This window comes from Thunnus albacares, chromosome 1 (assembly GCF_914725855.1).
Source record: "Thunnus albacares chromosome 1, fThuAlb1.1, whole genome shotgun sequence".
Classification (NCBI taxonomy): domain Eukaryota; kingdom Metazoa; phylum Chordata; class Actinopteri; order Scombriformes; family Scombridae; genus Thunnus; species Thunnus albacares.
In genome coordinates this window covers 33,850,926-33,875,562 of record NC_058106.1, presented here as the reverse complement: position 1 = coordinate 33,875,562, position 24,637 = coordinate 33,850,926, and the positions used below count along the sequence as shown (strand labels likewise).

General features: G+C 39.4%; 1 protein-coding gene across 1 annotated transcript in view; it reads left to right on the top strand.

The window, feature by feature from the left end:
- LOC122985162 (protein kinase C-binding protein NELL1-like) overlaps nt 1-24,637 on the top strand; it is a 279,144-nt gene that overhangs the window by 65,080 nt on the left and 189,427 nt on the right. The window contains exon 5 of the mRNA XM_044355623.1: nt 22,038-22,134. Coding sequence (XP_044211558.1) covers nt 22,038-22,134 — 97 coding nt within the window. The remainder of the gene's footprint in view (nt 1-22,037; nt 22,135-24,637) is intronic.

Here is a 24,637-nt window from a genome sequence, read left to right as displayed (position 1 = left end):
TCAACAGCATAAATTTGGGTGTCAAACTTCACCAGAGTTAAGCTCTACGTGAAAGGTTTGCATAGATATATTTAGTCTTCACAAGCGAATCCACCGATCTCAGACTTCCATTGTTCTGTTTTCCTGTTATAAATTCTGGTTTGACTGTGGCCTAAGTCTGGGGTCAGAATACCTTGACTTTGATCTTCCACTCTTCTACAGTACAAATAAATTCACTGTCAAAGTCACTGACTGACTGACTGAAATCCAGACCAAAAACTGCTGTTCTGTTTGCCTGCTCCACTGTAGGAAAATGTTATAACTCACCTGTCCAGATGAAAAATGAATTTTCTGTTTTGCTTCAGCAGCATTTTAGAAGCATTTCAACGTTTTGAAATAATGATATGTATTGAAATACAAAATGCTATTGCATTCAGATGTGTGGAGTTAGAGGATGGCTGTGTGCTCCCTCATACAGTCAATGACTTTTTCAGTCCTCTTGCATCATTTTTGAATGTATTTCATTGGGACACTGTAGGTCATTTCCATACCACACATACATTTGTGTGATATTACCTGCAGTGATGCCACTGTGGAGTTTAGACAAGGTCAGGCACTTACATAACTGTAGTATGTAATTGCAATCATCAAATTTTCCTAATTGAATTAATGGCTGATGCCCAGTACATACACCCTCTTCACACAAGCAGTCAGCTTTTTGCTTTGGACCTGAATAGATAATCACAGTAATGACATTGGCTCTGCCTGTCACTTACAACCATGTGGTTTGTCCTCTGCCAGCAGAAGGTCATTTCATGTGCAGACTGGCTGGTGTTTCCCAGAGGACCTTTGCTGCTCTCAGCTATGCTCAGTTCTTGCTGCCAGCTTCTTTGCTTTTCCTGTGCTGCTTCTTATTCGGCACCCAGTTTAGCCAGGGCTCTGCTGCCTGTGTGATCTTCAGATGTGATATGAAAGCCAACCTTCAAACAGAGTTGAGTTTAAAGTAACTGGTTTCTCCTCGTTGGCCCCTTCCTTTGGGGTACTACACAGAAATAGGCTCCAAACAAAAGCAACCCCCTCTCAAGATCTACTCAACCCCCTTTTTGCCTTTCATGTTCTCTGCCTGCTAGCTCTCGTTGCCTCAGTGGACTGTATGCAGGAATTTGTATTTCACCTAAAAAGCCCCGAAAGCACCCACAGCATGGATATACTCAACAGATTGAACAGCATACTGAAAATCTTACTGTTCTTATTGTCTTGATAGGAGTGAGGCTAAAATATACATTTATCCTGAGGGCGGTGGTAGAGTAAATGTAACAGAGTCATTAAAATCAAACTGTTCACCCCCTTGAGAGATTTGAATGTGCTCAGTAAATCTCAAATCTACTTAATAGATATCTAATGAATGAAGCTGACATTTTGGCCTGACAGTATAGCTGGCCTGACGGAAGAAAGCTCATGAAAATCCAAAATGAAAATGGTTCATCCTCTGTGAAGCATGTAAATCTGTAAATTTATTGGGAATTCGGCCATTAGATGTTGATATTTGTTGTGTTCAATTGAACATTTTTTTCTGAGGGTACTAAAGGAAAGGTCATGGGGCCACCAAGATTACTGGGAACCAACCTATGAGGACCATGAATATTCACAGTAAATGTCTTCTACCTCCAGCCATTAGTTTCCAAGATACCTTGTCATACACCAAATTGTTGGAAAGTTTAACAAATTGTTGGGGTTCATCTTCTGGGGGCTATGAATACTCAGTAGAAATTTGTGACTATCTGGCCATTAGTTGTCTTTTTCCTGAGCTTTTATCTGCATTTAAGTCTTTCTTATCAGATGGAGTTTGCTCAGTTGTCATGGAGACAGCTCTGGACAGCTTGTTATGTCGCTAACTTACAGCAAGTTTCAGTTTCAGAGAGAGAAAGAGAGAAAGAGCTTGGTAGAATTTTGTATTTTAAAATGTTCTTTATCAGTACAGAGAGTCATGGATAGGGATGAGTATCACAACAGGGACCAAGAAAACCGGTGAAAATGAGGAAAGGGTGAGAGCAGGTCAGATGGAAAGGCACAGTTTATTTGGCTCAGTATTTTCAACCCCAAATGTGCTTGTGTTTGTGACAGAGAGAGCTCATTTCTTTCAATTATTATTTTTTTCTATGCTTACCTTTGTTTTTAATAATTCTGAAATGTTATGCTTACACTGTAAACATCTTACAGTCTGCATAGTCAATAGCACACTTAAGATCATGTCAACAAAGCCCATTTGAAATTTGGAGAAAACATGTAAAAGGTATCTCAAAGGCATATGCATTAACAACAAAATGCATAACTCTTAAAAGAAAAAAAAATGTTTTATTACCACTTGGGTCTTACTTTCATAGTTTTGGCATTTCAGACTTAGATGGTCAGACAGATTGTAAACAAGACAATAGTTTCTAGAGATGAAACCATAACACGGAAAGCACACTCAAAGTGTTGCTAGTAATCCCTCAGTGTGCTTACAACAATGATAAGTGCAGTATTGGTGAAACATTTTCCAATAAGAGAAACAGTCAAAAATTGAGTCAAGAGCCTTTGGTTTTTGGCTCCTAGCTGGTATGTCTTAGGCTACAGCTCCTTTTATGTTTGAGCAATTATGTTAAAGGCACATTATGTTGTGTGTTTACCATTGTATTCTCTCTGCTTACATTCTTGTTTGAGGGAACGAGGGTGACACAGCAACAGGCTTTGTACACTCATTAGTGACAAGCTTTACTTATGGATAAGCTGAATAACTGAATAATATTTACAACTTCATTTACAATGTTTTGCAATGTAGTGTCAATTCAGAGGCTCAGAGAAGCTTTGCCTTAGTCAAGCCTCACTTTACCAAGGTAATTTGACTTCTGTAAGGATTTTTTTTATTTTCACTTATAACTCAAGGTCAAGGATTTGAAGACACAGATTTATTGATACAGCTCCATTAGCTGTGGTGAGGTGTCTGAATCATCATTGATGGTTGCAGAAAGTCTTCATTTAACCTGTCGCCTGGAGTGAAGCAGCTGTCTAATGCAGCATGAGAGTTAGATATAAATATCCTGACAGGAAATCATATAAATTTTAAAAATGCTCTGGTGCCCCCTGAGTCATTGCCGATGATTAGAGCTCTGCCATACAAACAATGATGTGGGTGATGCAAATGGATATATAGATAGCGTAGAATACACTTCTCACTTCTCTCTATTAGCCCTTTCTTTTGGCTTCAATACATAAAAGACTCACTACTTTTTGCACCAGCACTGACTGTTGGCATTGGATGTAAATCTTGTGCTTCAGAATTGTGCAATATTAACATAATTATTAGGAAGACTAGAGTGCAAAACTTTGGTTTATCTAGAAAACATATTAAGGATTTAGATGAAATTTACAGCGGATATTCATGGTACCCAGAGGATGAATCCTAGTTAGCTTTTTTTTTTAGCACCACCAGCAGGTCAAACCTTACCTTTGTGGACAAACAAAAGTTTTAACTCCACTACTATCAAAGCACAATAGTAAAATAATTGGTAAGATGCTCATTTTGGCTAACACTTTTGTATATTGAGAGGTGTGATACATTACAGCATAACAGCCTTTTAACTTTTAGTCTTCCTTGTTTCATGGATATTTTTTTAGTAGTAGAATTGTACAGCATAAGATGAAAAAGCGAGTGAAATGTGCACGCTTTGAACTAAACAGTAACAACATGCCAATTTTGATCCAAATCAAATCTGATTTTTCCCTTGGCAATGTGAAATGTCTAATTACACAAATTAGTACCATAAGATGGTGCCAGGATGAATCATCCTTCCAAGGTTCCCTCTAAATCAGATTAAAAACGGTGGGTTTGTAATTATTAGCGCTGGTTTATAGTGTCCTCCACCAATCAGATTGCTTGTTTGAAACTACCTGTTGTATAATGACTGATAGAGGCCAGTGGATACTTGGTTCAGCCGCAGTTACAAGAGCAGATGCTTGAACAGCATGAGGACATGGTAATGAAGAGAAGTCTACGTGGCCTGAATAAACCAGATGCTTGGCTAACAATGTAGTGATCTACATTATTCATCTAATTTGGCCTATAAATCATCCAGGGACATCAATGTTTAAGATGCTGTTATGGCCTAAACGAGCTCCTTTTGTGGCTGAAAAGGGGCTATTATTGATTTCATTAGGATTAAACTGCCACCGGCTAGTGTTTTTTTGTTTTTACCTTCCAACTCAACACTTCTTATTGCCACTCAAATCACAGTTATGGTGTGAAGACTTGCTTTAAAAATCTCTTTAAAATGTTTTAATGCTCCCTTTTGCCTCTGTTTTCCTCTTTTTTATCTTTCTGTCTCAAGGTAGTCGTGTTGAATGATGTCCTAATTAAGTTTTCAAAACAGCTGACTGTCAGTGTTGATGGTTGTTGCAACACAATCTGATAAAATGTGAAATGGGCCCAAACTGGGTTATGTTTTTGGAATACAAATTGTGTGAACATTGTGTGAAAAATGGATGAAAAAAACAGAATTTCCAGCAGTTTGACACATGAACAAGGCATACAATGCTTATGTTTGACTGGTGCTGAAATGATTAGTATGTTTATTGATTTGTTGATTAATAGAGAAATAACAGACAACAATTTTTATTAATCTATTAGTTGTTATTTATCAAGGAAAATGGCAACAGCTAACTAGTTCCAGCTTCTCTAATGTGATGGTTTTCTGCTTTTTCTGTGTTTTGTGTCACAATAAATATCTTTTGGGATATATATTGGAGATATTGTTGGTTTTTTGACTGTTGGTCAGACAAAACAAGCAATTAGTCATCACTTTGGGTTCTGGTAACTTGTGATAGGCACTTTTTAATCATTTTCACCATTTATAGACTAGACTGTGTTTCTTTTTTTTTGTCCATCTTGCATATTATTTGTTCTTTTTTCCACTGTTCTAATTTTACAGTTCCCACAATGCTGTTAATGTGCACATCCATGTAAGAAGTGGACTGATGACTTAGTAATCCCTACAATCATCTGAAACACATTAGATCTTTTTCAGCTCTTGTGAAGCCTCTGTATTATAAAAATCAACATTAATGTATGCTGATTGATGTCTCGTAGAGCTGATGGGTGATAGCAGACCTGTTTCACAACGATTTCCTTTCGCAATCAAGTGTACAGTTTGATGTAGGTTATGAGGTATTGTCTGTTTCATTACATACTCAGCTAATGAAGGAGGAGAGACGCTGGGAGCTCTCCACCTTAAAGATCTCATAATGATACGGCTCATACTGCTTTTGTGTCCAGCAGCCAGAAAATGACATTCTGCTTTGCTTATTAAAGAAGTCAGTGAGCTGGAAGGTATATTCTTCCTTTTTTTTTTCTTACCTACTAAGCAGCTCATCAGCCTGGCCAAAACTATCATTTTGACAAGAAAAAGGCTGTTACACTGGAATGGAACATCAGATTAATGATAGAAAATGCAATGAAGCTACACTTCATCTGATAATACTGTTGCTTTCTGTTCAACGTTCTTATGTAGTCTTTTTTATTCTCTGTCATCCACCGCATGCTTCTTTTTTCCATATGTAGAGCGTAGTTTTTTGCTATCCTGTGATGTATCGTAATGTTTTACTATATATTTTATATGATGTAGTGAGATGCATGAGCAGGTTTTAGTCATAGTTAAGCCATGCGTGAAGAACTAGAAATGTTACTCCAAATGAGAAATTCAGGTGTAACGTTTTAATTTCCTGTGAAGGGCAGTGCCAGCGCTGCTCAGCGGAGCAGCAAACATTCATTACTTCATTACCTGATCATTGATGCCCCAGCTAAGAGCAAGGTGCTGTGCAAAGAATGATAATGAGTTGAAATCAGGTTAATAATGCCACATGATGCTGTCTGTAACCTTGGCACCTTTGCCTTTGTCCTTGGCAAGTGTTGAGCTTGAGATACAGTCGGGTATCTCTGAGAGGAAGGCTCTTTTGTTTGACTAGGTGGTTGTATTGTCACAGCTGGGCAGGACACAGAGCACAATGAAAGCACATAGGAAATTATATGTGGCCCTTGGGTCTCTAATCAATGGGGCAACTTCAGCAGAATAACCCACATTTAGATCAATGGGTGGCTGCAGTTCCAGTGCAGCAGCTCATACAGGCCTCCTGGAGTAATTACTCCTCCTGCCCTATGCAGCCTAATGAAGGAATTTTTTAAATGTCAATGAATGGTGCTGGTTAAAGTCTTTTTTTTTTTTTTTTTTTTGCAATTGATTTTCTGTAATGTGTCCTTCATGTGACTCGGGGTGCACAGACAAATCTCTATCGTCTGAATGGGATTTTTAATCAGTGTTACAAGCCTGCAATTCCACTGTCGCAACCTACTGTTAACTCCTGTTATATCCTATCAGGTTGCATTCATCACGTGAAATTTATTTAAAGCGTGAAAACTGGTAAACTGGTAATACAGATCTAAAAGAATCTGCTTGGGTTTTTTTTGTTATTTTCTTTTTTCTTTTGTTTTGTTTTGTTTTTTGGGGCTTTTTGACAGACAGAAAACATGGAGACACAGATCAGAGAACGCGGTTCTATCATTAGAGCATCAATTCTGCAAAACCCTGTTAAAGTTAAATGACAATGTTTTTGAATGTGCCGTGCCATTGTTTTTAAAATATTAATTTTGTGTAAGGCAACTACATTATGTATTATTTAGCCACATTCATTTGTATTGACTGCTACAGAGCTTCTATTAAAAAGCACACAGTCACCACATAAAATCCAAATGATTTACTCAGTAGAGGGCGACATCGAAGTAATTGCACATGATTGTTTGCTGTAAATGTAAAGATACATATACTGTAGTACTTTTTCAAAATAATACAGTTATGTAAACACAATTAACATGACGTGTATGGACAAATGCATAGCTGGCAGACATACAGCCAAACATCAGTAAATTCATAATTTAGTTGCTTAGCACCCATTAACTACTGGTAGCAGTGTAGCTTTAATAAGAACTGATAAATGCACCTAACAATAAGTAAACAACATCATATATCAAGCAGCAGCTCTAGGTGGATTTTATCAACGACAGCGATTTCTTAAATACAGAAGAGAAAAATTGCACACCCACACAAAACCGTGTTAATTGCTAATCTGTAACATTCACTCTCCAGCATGAAAGTTCAGTCTGCCACCCGAGCTCCACTCCCCCCCCCTTTTTGCCTTTGAAAGCCATGCTACGTCCTACGCTGTCACTTAACACTGGCATTAGACATCCTTATATCTAATTCTTAGGGATCTTGAGCTGATGGATGGCACGCACTAGAGATGTCCAACCAGATTCAAATGTTCTCTTCTTCATATTCCTGCTATGTATTTATAAGTTATCACCAGCAGTTAGCAACAGTTGCCTAAATATCTTGTTGTGTGATAAATGTATCTGCTTATGTCCGGGTCATGATCCGTGTGACAAACATGGTGTCAGCCTTCTGCCGTCATTAGCCCTCCCCTGAGCCTCCATCACCCTGCTGCTTCAGTAATTTGACTTTGTTTTAAGGAGCAGATTTGAGGCTGTTAGTCCTCTCTGATAGCCTTCTTCTGTGTGCGGGGTTCACTTTTGTCTCATGTCAGGTGTGATGGAGTGTGTCATTACTGTAACCTCCTTATGTCGAACTCAGCAGGGTCCGACCGACCTCCCTGGCAGACAGACAGACGCCCCAGCTCAGGCCCCTGGTGGCAGTGAGGAGTAGAAGGAGGAGGAGGGGGGACCAGAAGGAGGCTCCTTGCTCCAAGGAGACCCAGGGGACACATAGACACATACACAAGCATACTCACACACCTTACCAGCCTCTCCATCTCCTCTTTTTTCTTTTTTTTTCCTCCACAGAATATATCCACAGCCATACAGTAGTCGTGTCTTATCAGAAAAGGACAGGAGCTTCTATCAACAGATAAGGTCATTGTTGAGGTGAAGTAATTACAGATATCTGAGACAGAGAGGAAGCAGGCATACTGTTCCTTTGGGAATTGGGTGACAAAGCCAGATTAGACTCTATCTTCATCTACATACTGTACTGTAGGTAAAACCAGTCCTATCCCCTGCACCAAGCTGGGGGTAAAGGAATTTGGGTCATTTTATCCATTAAACATGATACATCTACCATCTTATTAGGATATGCTCTAGTTTCAGACAATAGTTTCCTTGCCTTTTTCAGTGGGAATACTCCAGTTCTTTTTGGTTACTATCTGCATTCGGTTTCTTTTGCATCACATATTGCCAATATGCTTTAAAAACACATGTAAAAAAAATCCCCCCTTGCCCACATTTCATCCATCAGGGATTTTTTGGTCTTTTCTACTGGAAGATGACTCAGACTGGATTTAACAATGAATGGGAGTATTGACTCAAATGAGAGCATAATGCCGGTGTCTTTCAACCGCTATGGGTGGCAGAGCTCCAGTTTGAGTGGAGCTGGCACAGTTCGATTCATTCGCAGCACTTAAGAGACATGAGAGAGACTGACAGATGCCCTTTTAGAAGTAGATGCTGCGGAGCTGCGATGACAGCTGCCTGAATATACAGAAGTGCTTCCTCTAAAGTCAAGAAAGAAAGAAAGAACACCAGCACAACATTACTCCACTTCCACAACATCACTGAAGAGCTCTGCTGCAGCCCCTGCCCAGTGACACTGGATATCATTTTCACTCCCTATAATACTGCTAAGTAGCCTCTGCATAGGTGTAGACCTAATGGATTTTCACTGATAAACCTTATTTATCCACAGTATCAGTTCATATTACAGTAACTAGGGCTGGGTACTCAATACCTTTAAAGTATCAATCGAGATAACCCAGTACCAAGTAGCATGGAAACTTCTCCAGTCAAATGATACCTATGTTTGATCCTTTTTTACACAGATCTAGAAAAAAAATGACTGTTTGTATGCTTTTGCTCACAGCCAATCACCGCAAGCGTTCTTTGATTTAATGTGATATGTGATTCGTCCATCTACACAGCAGCTACTATCCAAACAGTCTGTGGTGATAATACTTAATTGTACAGTTTTGTACAGTTATTATATTTCTATAATTTGAACACAAATGAAGCAAAATGTATTTGTGTACAAACCATTTGGATGGGGAGGAGTGGTGGCATTTTATGCAACATAATGCTTCCATTCACATCATGAGTTCATTGAATGAAGTAGAAAAAAAAGGTATCGAATGCTATCAGTATCACTTTAAGGGTACTGGTACTGGTACTGGTATCATATTTTTTTTAAATGATACCCAGCCCTAGCAGTAACAAGCTGTGAGGATATCCTTGACACACATAAATAGTTTAAACTTTGCCAGAAACCTTCCTTACTGAAAAGATACAGAGTTATGATGTTGACACATTGCTATAAATGGTTGTAATATGTGGAGTCTATTGTTTTAACTGGTTTCATGCTACCTTAACAGGGTTGTCTCATGCTGTTGTGTCTTTTAAATCTACTCCTCTGGCCATCAGTAATGGGGTCCATAGAGATCTACTCATGATGGAGATTTATCAACATATCTGTCCTGCTGGCTGCAGATGGCTGCAGGGATTTAATGAACTGAAGGAGAATGCTTCACATAGTGTAAGACGGAGTAGATAATGTAAGAATCATTCATAATGATTTATAAGTAAATGCAGATCTTCTTTTTTTATGCAGATTTAAATGCATCTAAATTTTAAACATTCTTTCACTATTGCTGCAATTTTTTCACAGGCAATTTGCACCTGATTATTAACAACTGGCTTTGAACACCCCACATGTTTTTGCCTCTCCTCCCACATTTGCACCATCGTGCTGCACTGGGCACTAAAATACCACACGGGGTGCCAAATCAAATCTCAAGGTCAGGAGAGTACCAAATTATCAGAGGACTGCTTGTATGAGTTGTTGCACCACCACAAAAAAAGAGCCCATAGTCTTTAAAACTTTGACAGTTTTGGCACTTTCTTGTTTGTTTGTCTTGTATGGATTTAAATGATAATAAAAAAAGTGTACATATTTTGCTTCTAAAAGTGCAGCTCTGGAAATTCAAGTAAGTGAGCCTGTATTTTTTTTTTTTCACTTTTTTGTTGCTTTTTTTAAACTCAGGCTTACAAAGAGCTTCACAAAAATAAAAACAGAATAGAGGCAGGGAGCAGCACAATTGCATATAAAAGCAGACAAGACAGATACAAAGATATACAGAGAAGAAACACAAAACGTATCTGAATTCCACTTGATACCTAATGGTTGATTATATATTTTTTTTTCTGCCACTGCTGTCAGAGAGGTGTTACCAAGAGACATAATTATGCACAAACACCCCCTGTGACACCTGGATTGTTTATTGTCTTCTCTTATGATCTGTTCTGTAACATCCCTAACAACGGGGAATGAAGGTGGAGGAGAGTTGTGTTTATGATTTGTAAATGAAAGCTTTTTTTTGTGGTCACAAAGTTCACTGAGGTAGGTTATGAAATATTTGGCAGCCTTGGGCATGCTCTCAAACTATTAGTGGGTTAAGATTGGGACGCTTACCAAGAAAAAAAGAGAAAGACAGCTAGTAAAATTTTGTTCCATATCAGTTTTCTGAGGTTCGGCTGTGTGTCACCCCTAAGTGATAATGCAAAACTGATTTTTAAGCTGCAAGTCCTTAAGGAAAGTTCTTAAAATGTACAGAATTTATATTACTGTAATACACTATGTGTGAAGGCAGTTACACTGGCAGAAATATTTGCAGCTGTAATGCATCCATCTCCATCTTCTACTTGAGAGGATGATGGCATCATATTGTCCACAGGTGATTCATGCTAGAGATCAGTCATTTTAACAGGAGGTAGATATTTTATTCAGAGAAATAAAAAATATATGGTATGTTAGTTTAACGAAAGTGCAGATGAAAGTACAGGAAAGTAGCTCACTCTATACAGAAGAGGAGATATTCAGATGCAAATGAGCCAGAATTCATATCCAATCTCAGCAAATGGACTGCAACTGAGGATCAGTCCAGTTATTACGACCACCTTAGAATTACCAGGGCATAAATTGTGTTCAGAAAGGGAAGGTTTTATCTGGTAATTCTTGTACATTTTCACTTTATGTCAGTCCGTGGACCCTTTTTTTTTCCTGCTGTAGAGTACTGTGTGTTTTGGATTGTGTACTATAGATACAAGGGATATCCCAGTCCAAGTTTTTTTTGTCCCCAATCCTTTCATTTTGGGTATACCAAGGTCAGTCCAATACATATATTTACCCAAATAACACAGCTGCACAGAACCTGAACATGTCATAAGATAGAACTTAACTCATCCCAAAATACATTTGTGCACCAAAAAGTTGTGGTATTCATAGTCAAAGAACTTATGCAATATTGATTTAAGAGGTTTCTGTCATATTGAAAAAGCAGGAGGAGCACACAAGCGTAATCTGAATAGTGAAGCTAGTGTTTCAAAACTATTGATAAGCTTACTGTAAAACTTATTAATATGATTAATATGATATGAATGAAAGTTTAAGTGGGAGAATGCAACTCTTTAACGTTGATCACCCAGATCTCATTACTAGAGATGACTTGTCTCTGTTGGTGTTCTTGGAACTAACACTGAGTCCACTTGTGATTTTATAGTGGTGTTACAGAGCTTTTCCCCTCACAAATGATCTTTGGCTGAGTACAGACACTGGCTGCAGAGAGCACACAAACCCCACAAGCCACATTTAATTTTGGACTGCCATCAAGTCAATCACTAAATTTATGTTAATTAACCACAGCTGCCACTGGTAATGTTTATTATTTTAACTGGTGAAAGCTGCTACAGTACAGTACATTAATGTTTTCTGCACTGCTCTTTGCTAATAAGAAAGAAAGAGAAGAGGAAAAAGATTTGATTACAGATTTGTTTGCGTCAAATCTTAGTGAATCCTTGGATTTAGCCACTGCAATCAGAGTCCAGCTCTTGTAAAGGAGAGTGATTTGCAGCTAAGAAAGTAAAGGATCAGCGTTTGTTTCAAGTATAGTAAGTATTGGCCCCCGATATTGATCCTTAGGATCAGCTCGGGACAGAAACACTGAAAGACGAAATTCAAGAGAGAGATATTTCACTTTTGTTCTAGCTTAACATAACTCAATTTGAGAAAAAGGTTTGAAAGAAAGAAGATTCAACATTGGTTTCAAATTTAATAGTGCTATTGAACTCCTTGGGAGCATTTTTCAACACACAACACTCTTCTTAGCTTCATGGCCAGATTACCACAGTAACCAGTAATCTCCCATCGGCCTTCAATAATGCGTATTATCCCAGCCTGTGCTTTTGGCAGAGGATAAACGGAGCGCTTTAAGAATTCTGTCCCACAGTGAGGCAAAAGATTCAAAGGGGACTTCGACTTCTGGTGTCTGATTTCATCTCTCTGGCAGGGGAAAGGCATAAACATGACAGAAAATGTCTCAAGTTCAACTAGTGGAAAATTGGAAGTGGTCTGGAGTTTAGTGTGGCCGACAGATATTGGCAGAGCAAATAATGAAGGCTGTGACTGAGATTGTTCTTTTGGAGCGGGAGTCACTAAAGGCTGCCAAAGACCTAAATATTGTCTCTCACTTTTGAAGTTGAAAGCTGTTGGTTGTGGAATTTTCTGACATGTAATCCTTAAGTTAGACGGACATGGCTTTTGATAGCGTTTGTGGCTTTATTTAGTGTTTACTTGTGCGTCTTTTTATTTGCTCTTATCAGTGGCTTAAAGACAAATTTGGGAAACAGCCCAGCTAGGATAGCTGAAATCCTGACTGCCCGAGATTAAATGTAGTTTATTCAATTCAGTCTGTAAATCGGTGGAAACGAGGCAGCTTATTGAAGTGGACTGTCAACAAAATATGTAGTAAGATGTGGATTTATACAGTCTCCACCATACGTTGCTTTCATAGCTCTAGCTGGCCATTGTGCAGCACTTTTTACATCTAAAGGTTTTCTCTTTGCTTCAACCTTCCCATTCAGAAGACTGATGGCAGAACCACTTAACACCTGCCTGACTCTTTCTTCTGTATTGAGATGTGGGTCTCTCTCTATCTCTCTCTCTCTCTCTCACTCACATCCACATCCACACAGACACTGATAAAGATTAGAAGCAGTGTAAGTGGAACAGCGCTGCCCTATTTTACTGGTTATGGATGAAGTGATGGGTCTGCTGCTTCATATGGCTCCACTGTATCATGTATTCCCAGCGATCCACTCCATGTCCAACAGGCTTTTATTGATTAGCATTCCCTTTCTAATGTGCTGTAGATGGTAAGGGAATTGGCAAAGCAGAGCTCCACTGTTAATCCTATATAAAAAGATCAGTTCACCCAAATTAAAAAAAAAATAAATAAAAATTCTCACTTACACTGAAAAAAATGTGTAATGAGAATCTTGATTCTCACACAGAAAATCCTTGTAAATTTAATAGAGGATATTCTCAGCAACATCTACATACCAATAAACATTTAGTTTAACCAAGAAATACTTCGAAAGTTTAGTAACATTTTTCTGTTTTCATAAGCAAATTTTACTCAGACTACCACTGCATTTATTTACAAATTCCTTTAAAAATACTTGGTTTTTCTAAGCTTTTAAGAGGCTGGTGTTATAAAAATTATGATTACACTGTGTATGTGTGTTACTATCTTACACAAATCATGATGAATTGTTCCTGTCTTGTACTGCAACTCTGCAACATCAGCAGACTCATCAGCTTAAGTTAAAGGAAGTTCAGCATTATATTTGTAAAAAGGAAGATAAAGAAAATAAAATTTGTTGGAGACAGGGCGAGATATGTCATCTGGGGGTCAGATTTGCAGGTTGGCTCCTCAACAGGAGAACTGAAAATGGTCATGACGTTAACGATGAAGTCTGTACTTGACAAATTAGGAGAAACTGAAACGCCCACCTATACTGTATAAAAACTCATTGTAGGTGCTCCTCGAGGAGCCTTTTTCTTTGTAACCTCATCTTGTGTGTTGCATTGGGAAACGCTCCTTCTTGTACAAGAAAATTTAAACTTTGATACTTCGGCTCTGGTCTCTATTGTTTTAAAGGTTATTGTGAAGAAATTTTTTTTGACAGCTGGACTGAATTATTTGTGTAACATTTACATATTATTTGAACTACCTTTTACAGCAATGGTTCTGCTTGTAATGTGTGCAGTATTTATATTTTACTTTTTTTGCCAACAAAACTGTCCTAATATAGAGATAGTACAGATGACAACTTTTTATTAAAATGTTCTCCATTATCAGTACAAGAGTTCTGATATTGCTTAGAGTGTTTGTAACACAATGAGTCAAGTGCGTTAACAGATAAGACATTGCACATTAATCAGCCTTTGTTGCCAACAAAATAAAATAATGTGCCAAAGTCAAACTTTCTTAAGGGCTCAGTCTATGAGAATGAAACAACATACTGTACAAAGGACAGCTGGATTCTCTAACGATACCTTATATCAGTTCTGAAAAGCATTTACAATGATCAACTTCAGTTCAGGTTGGATAAAATGTCCACTGTGTAAGATTTCCTGGCAGGAAAAAAGTGGTCCATATTGAATTTTTCACTATGAAAATCCTGAAGGTGTTGAGGGTACTGCTTCATACAAACTAACATTTCACTAAATATCAGATCAGCGAGGCCCTAGTGGTCAGATACCCCCATTTGAAAACCACTAGCATAAATAAATAAATTAACATAAATGTTAAGTGTGGTCCAACACCAGTTTTTAATAGCTACCCACTGTAGTTACTGAGTATTTCCTTGGAGCTGCCAGTAAAACAAAATGGTTTAGACACATGAACAGAAGGCAAGTGTTTACCACTGTGACGACTCCACCTCTTTTGGCTGTTGGGCTGGCTGCTTGTCTTTGTGTTTTGTGTTGCAGATGCCCAGAAGGTGTGGTCGGATTGTTGTTTATTGGGAACACCTGGGCTCGGTGTTCCAAGTACTATAAGAGCACACCCCACTTATTCTTTCATGAGAGAGAAAGGGGAAACTCTACTCCTTTCTCTTTACGCTCTCCTTCTTTGTCTTTGCTTTTCCTTCTACCATGCAACACTCCACTCATTATTTTATCACTCGTGCATACACATAACACTACTGACGTTTTGACTAGTTGTCTCAAATCAATTAGTGGTTTTTTGCTATAACTTTTTTGTGTCGCCTCCTGTTATTTGTCATGGTTTTTGAGCCAGTCATGACAAATTTGGTGCTTTTCTTAGTCTGGTTCCTAGGTGTTTTGTTTGTGTGCATTTAATCAGTCACTCTCTTTGTGTTGAAATGCGTCCAGGTGTTGTTGACTGTAGGGGTTTCCCGGGTAGTCGGAGCGGAGGGACCGATTTGTGACGGGGTTGGTACATATAACACCTGGAGGGCAGGTCCTCAGGGAATGCCTTGATTTATTTGCATATTCTGGTTTTGGCCTCGTTCTGTGTAATTGAGGTCAGGGAAAACACCTGGGTGAGCTGAGTGTCTTTGTTGGTGTTCAGAAGAGCATGGATTGGAAGACCTGAGGCCTGTACTACAAAGCAAGTTCAACATACCCAGGGTATTATCTACGAGCGCGTTCAAGTGAAAAAGGCAGGGTTGTTAATTACAACTGACATCATCAGAACCATGAATGAAGCACTTCATATGATATGAGATGAAACTATGATACTAAGTACCTGCAGAAAACTTCTGTTTTAGGAACAGCAAATAGTCATATTCAACAGAGTGAAACGCAAACAAGCCTGTAATCATAATAAGAAGATGTAGAAACACTAGAAATACTTTCCACATGTTAAAAGTTGGCTAAGGCTTAAAATACACGTAGGACTTATTATAAATAACTTTAGTGTAGAGTGAGTATTTTTGCTATTTAGTTGGATGATGAAGAAACCATTCTGAATATGTCACATAAAAAAAGAAACTTAAAAGTAATGTCAGACTATTTCTGCTACGGAAGCAAAGAGTGGAAAAGTAGTTAATCACTGATGAGGTCTATCTGACCCAAATGTTGCATTTGCATTTTATAATCATGGGAGCCAATTAACAGTGTGTGGATTATTTTTCTAATAAAAGACAATATTTCATTTTTATTTCCAGTTATCATCATACAACTGTCTCATGTTATTCTGAGCTGCAGTGATGGAATCAGGGTGTGAAATCATCCACACTGTCAGCTATCATTATTTATTTATTTATTGTTTATTTTAACTCAGGCCTTTTGTCCATGTCGGGATCCTGTAGGAGTGATGACTAATTTTTTTAACAGTGATCTGATTGGTCAGTGGTTGTAGTGTTGACAGGTTGTAATCTGATCCTCTGAAGTTAACCTGCTCTGGAGCAGGTTAGCTGTTATGCATAAGTTACCATGGTGATGTACCTCAGTAAGAAGTGAACCTCCGTCATAGGACTGAAAACCCAGAGTTAAACCTGAAGTTACCTTGCTAGCCAGCATGTTGACTACTGCCTTCCATTGGTCTGGGTTTGTAAAATGCCTCATGCTCTGGATTTTTTAAGACTCCATCAGACTTGTTTTTAGATGGCTGTACAAAGGTGCAATTGTTGAAAATTGCAGACTACTCTAAGGTTGAAATCAGTGACAAAAGGCTCAGGGACACAGTCTTTTAAAGGCTAACTTGTATGAGATGAATGTGTTGCCAGGCACGGTTATTGTTGAGGATGCTGCTGGTTTGTCTTTGCTGACAGGTCAGAGTACAGCAGAAGGATTTACCGTTACAAATGGAACATGAAAAGTTGAAGCACCAGGTTTCAGTTGAGAAAAATGAGAAAAGGAAATGTGAAGTTTATAAAGTATTGGCTTTGGAAAAAATGAAGTGTGACACAGAGCAGGCTAGGATCAGAGAAAGTAAGTTGAGCCTGGAAACTGGTCAAGGGCTAAGTGGAAATAGTTCTTCAGGTGACCGCTTCTCTTCACATATGGATCTGCTGGGTAATTTGCGGCTTGTTCTGAGGTTCAATAAGAGAGACCCTGAACCATTTTTTTTGTCTGTCTGAAAGGGTGGCCGACGCTAGGAGTTGGCCTGATGCCGATCGCACAATCAGGTTGCAGTGTGTACTGACCGGGAAGGTGCGGGAGGCATATTCAGCTTTGTCTGTGATTTATGCATCAGTGAAAGCCGCTGTTCTTAAGGTCTATGAGATAGTTCCCGGGGCTTATCACCAGCGGTTTAGGAACGGTAGGAAGGGGGATAAACAGTCCTATCCTTTCACGCAATTTGCTGGATACTTTTTTTGTTGGTGTACAGCTTCTGATATGATAACTTCTGATGATTTGTGTGCTCTTATTGTTTTGGAACAGTTCAAAAAATGCAGTTCCCAGCTGTATTGCCACATAAATACTGAGAAACAGGTAACAACAGTTGGTGAGGCAGTTGCGTTAGCAGATCAGTATGTCCTTACATACTGCAGTGATTGGGAAGATGTGTGTAGTGCCGGTGGCTTTAAGGATGATGCTGGTGGACATGGATTTTTGTCTGCGGGTTCAGTCAAGCCTGAGGTGGAAGTTGACAGATTTGCGTGACATGGAAGAAGTATGTCACTTCTGTTGCAAAAAGGGTCATGTAAAAGCGGATTTCTATGCTCTAACGAAAAACAACAAACAAATGCATGTAAAGTCTGATAATACCCCCAGATTTTGCTCTGACTTTCGTAAGGTCAACAGTGTCACTAAGCCGCATGCATTTCAACTTCCGCAGATGGATGATTGCATCAATCAGGTTGGATCTGTGAAGTTTGTGAGTAAATTTGATCTGCTTAAGGGATATTGGTAGATACCATTGTCCAAAAGGGTGCAAGAGATTTCTGCATTTTATAACTCCATCTGGCTTGTATCCATATAAAGAGATGCCTTTTGGCTTGTGGAACGCACCAGTAACATTCCAATGTTTGATATATATGGTGGTTGGGGATTTGGAAGGTTGTGCTGTCCATTTGGATGACATGGTTGTCTACAGTGAGAGTTGGGACAGTCTTGGGTCAGTTTTGTGCATTCACATATTGTTTGAGCCTTTGGCTGCTAGACAACTGACATTTAATCTGGCAAAATGTGATTTTACATGCACAACAGTAATGTACCTTGGACATGTTGTGGGCCAAGGCCAAGTGTGGCCAGTGCAAGCACAGGTGTTGGCTGTAGAGCAGTTTCCTTCGCCAACGACAAAAGAGGAGCTAATACGTAGGATACTACCAGAGATTCTGTGGGAATCTTTTGTTACCCCTTACTGATTTGTTAAAGACAGATGTTAAATATGTGTGGCTTCTGTTGGTCAACAGGCTTTCCAGAATGTCAAGGCCCTTTTGCATAGTGCTCCGGAGCTGGCTGCCCCCTTTGTGAAAAAGCCGTTCAAGCCGCAGGTGGATGCCAGTCATGTGGGGGCAGGTGCAGTATTGATGCAGTCTGACAAACAGGGGGTGGATAGGCCTGTAAATTTCTTCTCTAAGAAATTAAACAAACACCAGCTTAACTACTGTGATTGAAAAGGAGACTTTGGCTTTAGTCTGGGCTTTGTCATTTTGATGTGCATGTGTTGTTCAGGTGCTCGTTGTTGTTTTTACTGACCACAACCCACTAACATTTTTGAACTCTCTGAAATGCCCTAGTCAATTATTAATTAGGTGGTCTCTGATGTTAGAGTGTTGTTTGGAGATATACCGCATTAAGGGGCCAGATAGCACAAACACTACTTATCTTTGTGTTTTGTGTTGCAGATGCTTAGCAGGGTTTGGTCAGGTTGTTGTTTATTGGGAACACCAGTGTGTTCCCAGTACTATAACAGTGCACCTCATTTATTCCATGATGAGAGAGAAAGAGGAAACTCTGTTCCCTACTCTCTATGCTCCCCATCTTTTTCTTTGCTTTTCCTTCTACCATGCAACACTCCACTCACTATTTTATCACTCACACATACACACCAACACTACTGATGTACTGACTGCCACTCAGTTCAATCAGTGATGATGGATCTGTCAGCAGGTATGGGGCTTTCTTGTGTTGCACTTCCACAGTGTAAGAAGAGGAATATATTATCTGTAACATACTGTAACATTATGCCAGCAGATCCAATTGCAATGTCTGTGAGGTCTATTGAAGCCACCAGCACTGGCTACAATTCAGATTTTTTTTTCTTCAATAAAATCTGCATGTACCATGAATGTTAGACAGTCTCTCCCTATCTATTGAACAAACAAGCCTCTCAGTTAGCCATGTGCATGAAAAGGGGACCAAATTCACTGACCTTGTAACATTAACCTGCTAATGCTAGTCAGATAATGTGAATATCAAAGAAACAAAAATTACCATCAGCTGGAAAGCGACGTGGGTGATGCAATAGTAAACCTACCTATAAATGAGGTACCACTCACCCTTCCCATGGAATAATACCTGGTTTGGACATGTTTGAGCCTAAGCAGGAAAAGTCTGTGGTCGCAAACTGTGGATAACAAACTGTCTGACATTACCTAGAGAGTGCAGTGTGCACATGGTTGCCATTTAGTCCCATGGTTCAAATACATTTTACTTGCTTTTTTTCAGTCTGTACAATATAAATATAAGATTAGAAAAACAGTTGTAAATATTACAGGGTATTGTTGATAAAGTTTTTTGTATTAATTAAAGGATACATGTTTACAAACAATCAACAAGTAACATGCAAAATACAAGGTGACTGTTAGAAGAACTCAATTAAGATGTATTGTAAAATTTAAACAGTCTAGGTAACATGTACAGTAGGAATGTGCCCGAATACAAGCAAGGTAGTTTATTCATGAACACTTATTGTAACACTTTAATTTTCTAAAATTAAAAGCATCAGGATTTTTAAGCTTCTTTCCACTTTTATTTGAAAACAAATACAAATAGTTTTGCTGCCTCAACAAATATAGATTCAAATACAAATACTGGGCTCTGAACGTCCCTAATGTACAGGGCCAAAAATCATTTTTTATCCGTGAACCTCTCTCTTTTCCATTCACCCTCAATATGATGTATTGAGAAAATTTGGACAAATAAGTCTAAAACTATCTGCATGACTAGATACCTTTCCTCTGGTACAGTATGGATTTTTAATTGTTATTTGTGTTAACCGACCCAAGATGAATGTAAAATGAATCTCCTGATACTCAAAAACGTTGTCAATACATGAACTGCAGTTCTTCACGTTCTCTTCTATTCTCTGGGTTGTAAACTGCAGCTATTACTCATTGAATCCTGCAACATGGTGATAGAAGAGCACTGTTAATCATACTATACCGTATGTTGACTGGTGTATGTCCTCTATAATTAGCTGTTGATGGCTGCAGTCTGTGGTGTCAGGCTGTACAAATGTACCCGTGCGCATATCCCTATTCTAATTGGCTTCTCAGCTCTCCAGTGTTCCCTCTGTGAAACTCCCACACTTCAACGCTGCTGAGCAGCTGACGAAAGGGGAAGGTGCGGGAAGCAAAGACAGAAAGGTTGGGGGGGTAGACAAAATAGAGTATAATCACATGACCTCTACATTCTCTTCCGCAGTGACAGCTCGCCCAGCAGGTGGGAAATAAGACAGCTACAGTATAAACAGTGTTGAGGCACTGCAGCACGTACATATCAACATGAACAAGCACCAAATGTTTGCACATGAAAACATACATACAGCAATTAAATATTAACAATAAAGAAATAAAAGAATACTATTTATAAAATGCATGCATTAAGTTGGTGTATTAGTCACAATAAAAGCAGCAGATGCAGGTAAAAGCTGATGATCTTTACAGATTGTGTCATTTGAATACAATTATAGAATAATGTTCCAAGATTAATTATCTGATATGCATGTGACATTTAAATGTGATTAGTGTTTTTTTTTTACACCTTAAAGCCAGAAAACTGTGTTGTTTGCTTGCTAAATGTCTTTCCTCAAGTTTTTGCTGGGCAGGTAGCTTGCGTAAGCTGCCGTGGTTTTATGTAGGGGGGGTTGGTGAGAGCCATTAAAAGTCAACCATATGTGCAAGCCATGTAAAACCAAAAGCTGACAAAACCTTTGAAAGCTGCAGAGCTGCAGACTCGGATGTTGACTCTGGGATTAGCAGCAGTAGCAATCTTTTTACATCACAGGGAGTCATTTCACTCGATGTTAATACAAAAATACTGCTTAATGGAGCTTTAAGTACATACTTAAGCCAAAAGCATAAAAGTGACTTTGATTTAAAGTACAGGATTGGTAGTTTCATACATCAAGACCAATCACCTGTCCTGCTGCTGACCTTTCAGGCTCACAAATCTCACTTTCTGTCCTCTACTCTGTTTTGGAAACATGCCCTACCACTATTAAGAAGAATTTTTATTTAACATGGTGATTTATTTCGTCTTCACATTGATGACCCTCATCATTGTGACTATTACTTTTTTTGAAGTACAGTTGGAGTTTCTCCTTTCACAGAGATCAAAACCAGTACTAAATTATTGTATGTAATTCCACCGCAATGAAATAGACAACAAGGGAAAAATCAGCTTGCTATTCTGAGTGTGTCACTCTGCATGGGCTCATAGTGTGAGGAGGAGGAGGAGGAGGAGGAGGACGAGGAAAAGAAAACCTGACAAATTGTTCTCTGACATCCTCAAAGAGGCCAATCAGAGCTTGCTGGCATCGTTAAGCCCACCTCAGTGCAGGAAAAAATGGTGCTGAATGATGCTGAGGATGTTTGACTTGATAATGCCAAAGCCTGTTTGTGTCTATGTCAGGAGTCAGGCAGTTAATCCAGCCTACATACCAGGTCCAGATATCAATACCGTGTTAGAGAGCCGTGGGGCAAGACTGACTGTCACGCTCGAAGAGAGAAGCCTCTGCTCTACAGTCTCTGCTTCCAGTGAAGAGAGAGGAGGGAGGGCGGGAGCGGACATGCACACAATCTGTTGGATTTACTCTGTTATTCAGCTGTATTGGATCAGTGTTCCTGCCAGAACAAGACAAAAAACAAATGTGTTTGAGTCTGTGTCGTTATCATAACCATACATTCTCTTGTGATTTGTTTTTGGCAGGATTTATGAGCGGGTGATAGACCCTCCTCAGATGGAGCTCACCCCAGGCAGTGGAGTCTGGCTGGGCCAGCACAGCCACAAGCACGGCCTGTTCAAGGTAAGACTCCAAAGATGATGCACAAACACACACGTACACATGAACACACGCTTCCTCCATGCACCTGAACGTGCTTCACATTCAAGATCGTCTGGTATAATTGGCCAGATTTGCAGTAGGCTGTGAGGAGGAAGAGAGCCAAGTGGAAGATACAAGAAAGGAGTACAGAGGGCTTACAGAAGTTTGTGTGCTTTGAAACACTTATTCCCGAGTCCATTACAATGTTGTCGATTTTTAATCACTGCTCATTTTCTCAGGCTCCTGCATGCACTGGCAGTAGGGAGGGGACATGGCAGAGTATCACCAAGACATGCACACGCTCTTGATATTCCCTCCTCTCCTGGCCACCCACCATGCAATCAATGGACCTTTTATTTTTGCTGTGTAACATATTGATTTGCCACCAGACTCTACTGTGGTCTTAATTATCCCTCCCATGCTTTGACACAATCGCCACTGCACACCTACCTCAGCCTCCTCTTCTTTCAGCCTCCGTAGCATCAAGACTTCACGAAGCACCTTCTGGAGGAAAACTCTGGTCTTGAAAGACACAGCTCCATCATTCAGTTCCCTACCCACAGTCGACTCAGTGCTCGCAGTCTGTCTACCCTCCATGTGCAGGGAGAGCTCAGAAGTGTTTGTCAGCAGCAGAGGCAGATGGTGTGGAAGCACACGGGCTTGTGTGAATGAGAAGATTCTCCCTTTAGGTTTACACTGGGATGAGTTGGCATGTCAGGCTGACAGGTGCACTTGTAACACCTTGAATCGAGGACCTGTTGTGTATCAGAAGGGCCATGTAGAGCTACACCTTTTTTTTAAAGAGTAGCTTAATTATCTCATGCATGCATGCATATGCATGAGTAAACAATTTTATTAGTTGTTATACACATGTAGTAGCTATTCTTTTTAGCTAAGTCTCACTACAGAGCGAGAAAAAAAGGTGCAGCAGCTGAGTGTAGGCTACAGCACCACACATTTGGGTGGGATGAACTCTGTCAACATAGTATGGCTACAGAAAATACAGTCTTTGATTGACTGACAGGTATTTATCAAAATCATCCTGTGGTCAACAGTTAAACCACTTCACTATCTCACTGATACTTTCTAACTCTTGCCCTCCAATAAGAGACACTGTGCTGACTCTAGACAATATTTGAAGTAATTCTTTGAGTTTTACTCAAATCTTCAAGCCATAAAATTACAAATACATTTCAAATGGTTTTCCACACGCTTCTGTCACAGTGTAGAAATACAGGGAGCAATAGACACTTGCCTTAGAAGACTCAGTTCACTGTGCAATTGAATCATTGTTTTGTTCATGTCTCATAGTTTGATGCATGACCCTCATCATCCAACCCTGTGCAAGAGATTCCCATAGGCATTTTATTCCATGTGTGCTTGTCTACTCACATCTGAAAAGAAGAAATTGGATAGACATCCTATCTAAACTCATGGCAGGTCATAGAGCACCTAATTAACAACCCCTGAAAGAGTCACGATAGGTTTTGGTTCCAATTAGGTTCCAGTGTCCTGATAATGTTAGCCTGCTAGCTAGCTACCCAGCTACATGTCAGCTGGAGGTTGCTGTCTCTCTCTATGCATGTAAATATTTTTTCTACTTTAAAGGGAAACTTCAGTATTTTTCAAGTATTTTTCAACCTGCACCCTATTTTCCCATCTTTTGTGTATAATTGAATATGGGGACAACAATTTTTGAAATGGGTCCAGTATTGAGGGAGAGTGCTGCAGCTGGCAGCCACGAAATGGGCTCCAATGTAATCTGATGGGGCAGTTGTGTACCGTCAATACACGTCCACTAAAAGTGCTTGATTTTGTCACTGACAGGCTCACATTGTTATGAGTGGCTGACAACATTATGGAAAGGACCATACAGAGAAATGAAACATTTTTCTTTACCTCTCACTTGATGCAGTCTGTTTGTTACTGTGTCTAACCAAGTCTCGCTCAAGGAGAAATCTTGTTCTGAAACCTTGCAAGAGTTGAGTTTTTGGTGAAATCAACTAAATATTCAGCCATGACAGAGTCGGGGAGAGGAGTGCCGGGAGGGGTTTGTTGTGTTGGACTACAGAAAGCATAGCTTATTGTTATCTAAAAGATTTTCAAAGTGGTTTCTTGGCGAACAGTTGATAGCCGTAGTGTGCAGAGACCTTAAGAAACACAAACAGATAAACAGAGATGGACTCAGACAGGCAGAGACAAAACATCTCCAACTTTACATATGTCTTTGCTATTACATGCTCTCTAGTTAACAATAAGGGCCCTATCTTACACCCAGTGCAAAGTGGCACCAAGCGCAATGCGAGTGTCTTTGCTAGTTTAAGACCGACACAGTTGTCATTTTCCCATTCAGCGCCCACATTGTTTAAATGGCAAATGCACTTGCGCCCATCTGAGCACCCATGGGCATGTTGGTCTTAAAATGAGGTGTGGTCAGGTGCATTGTTGGCGCATTGCTATCTTGAGGCAGTGGAAAGCAATTGCA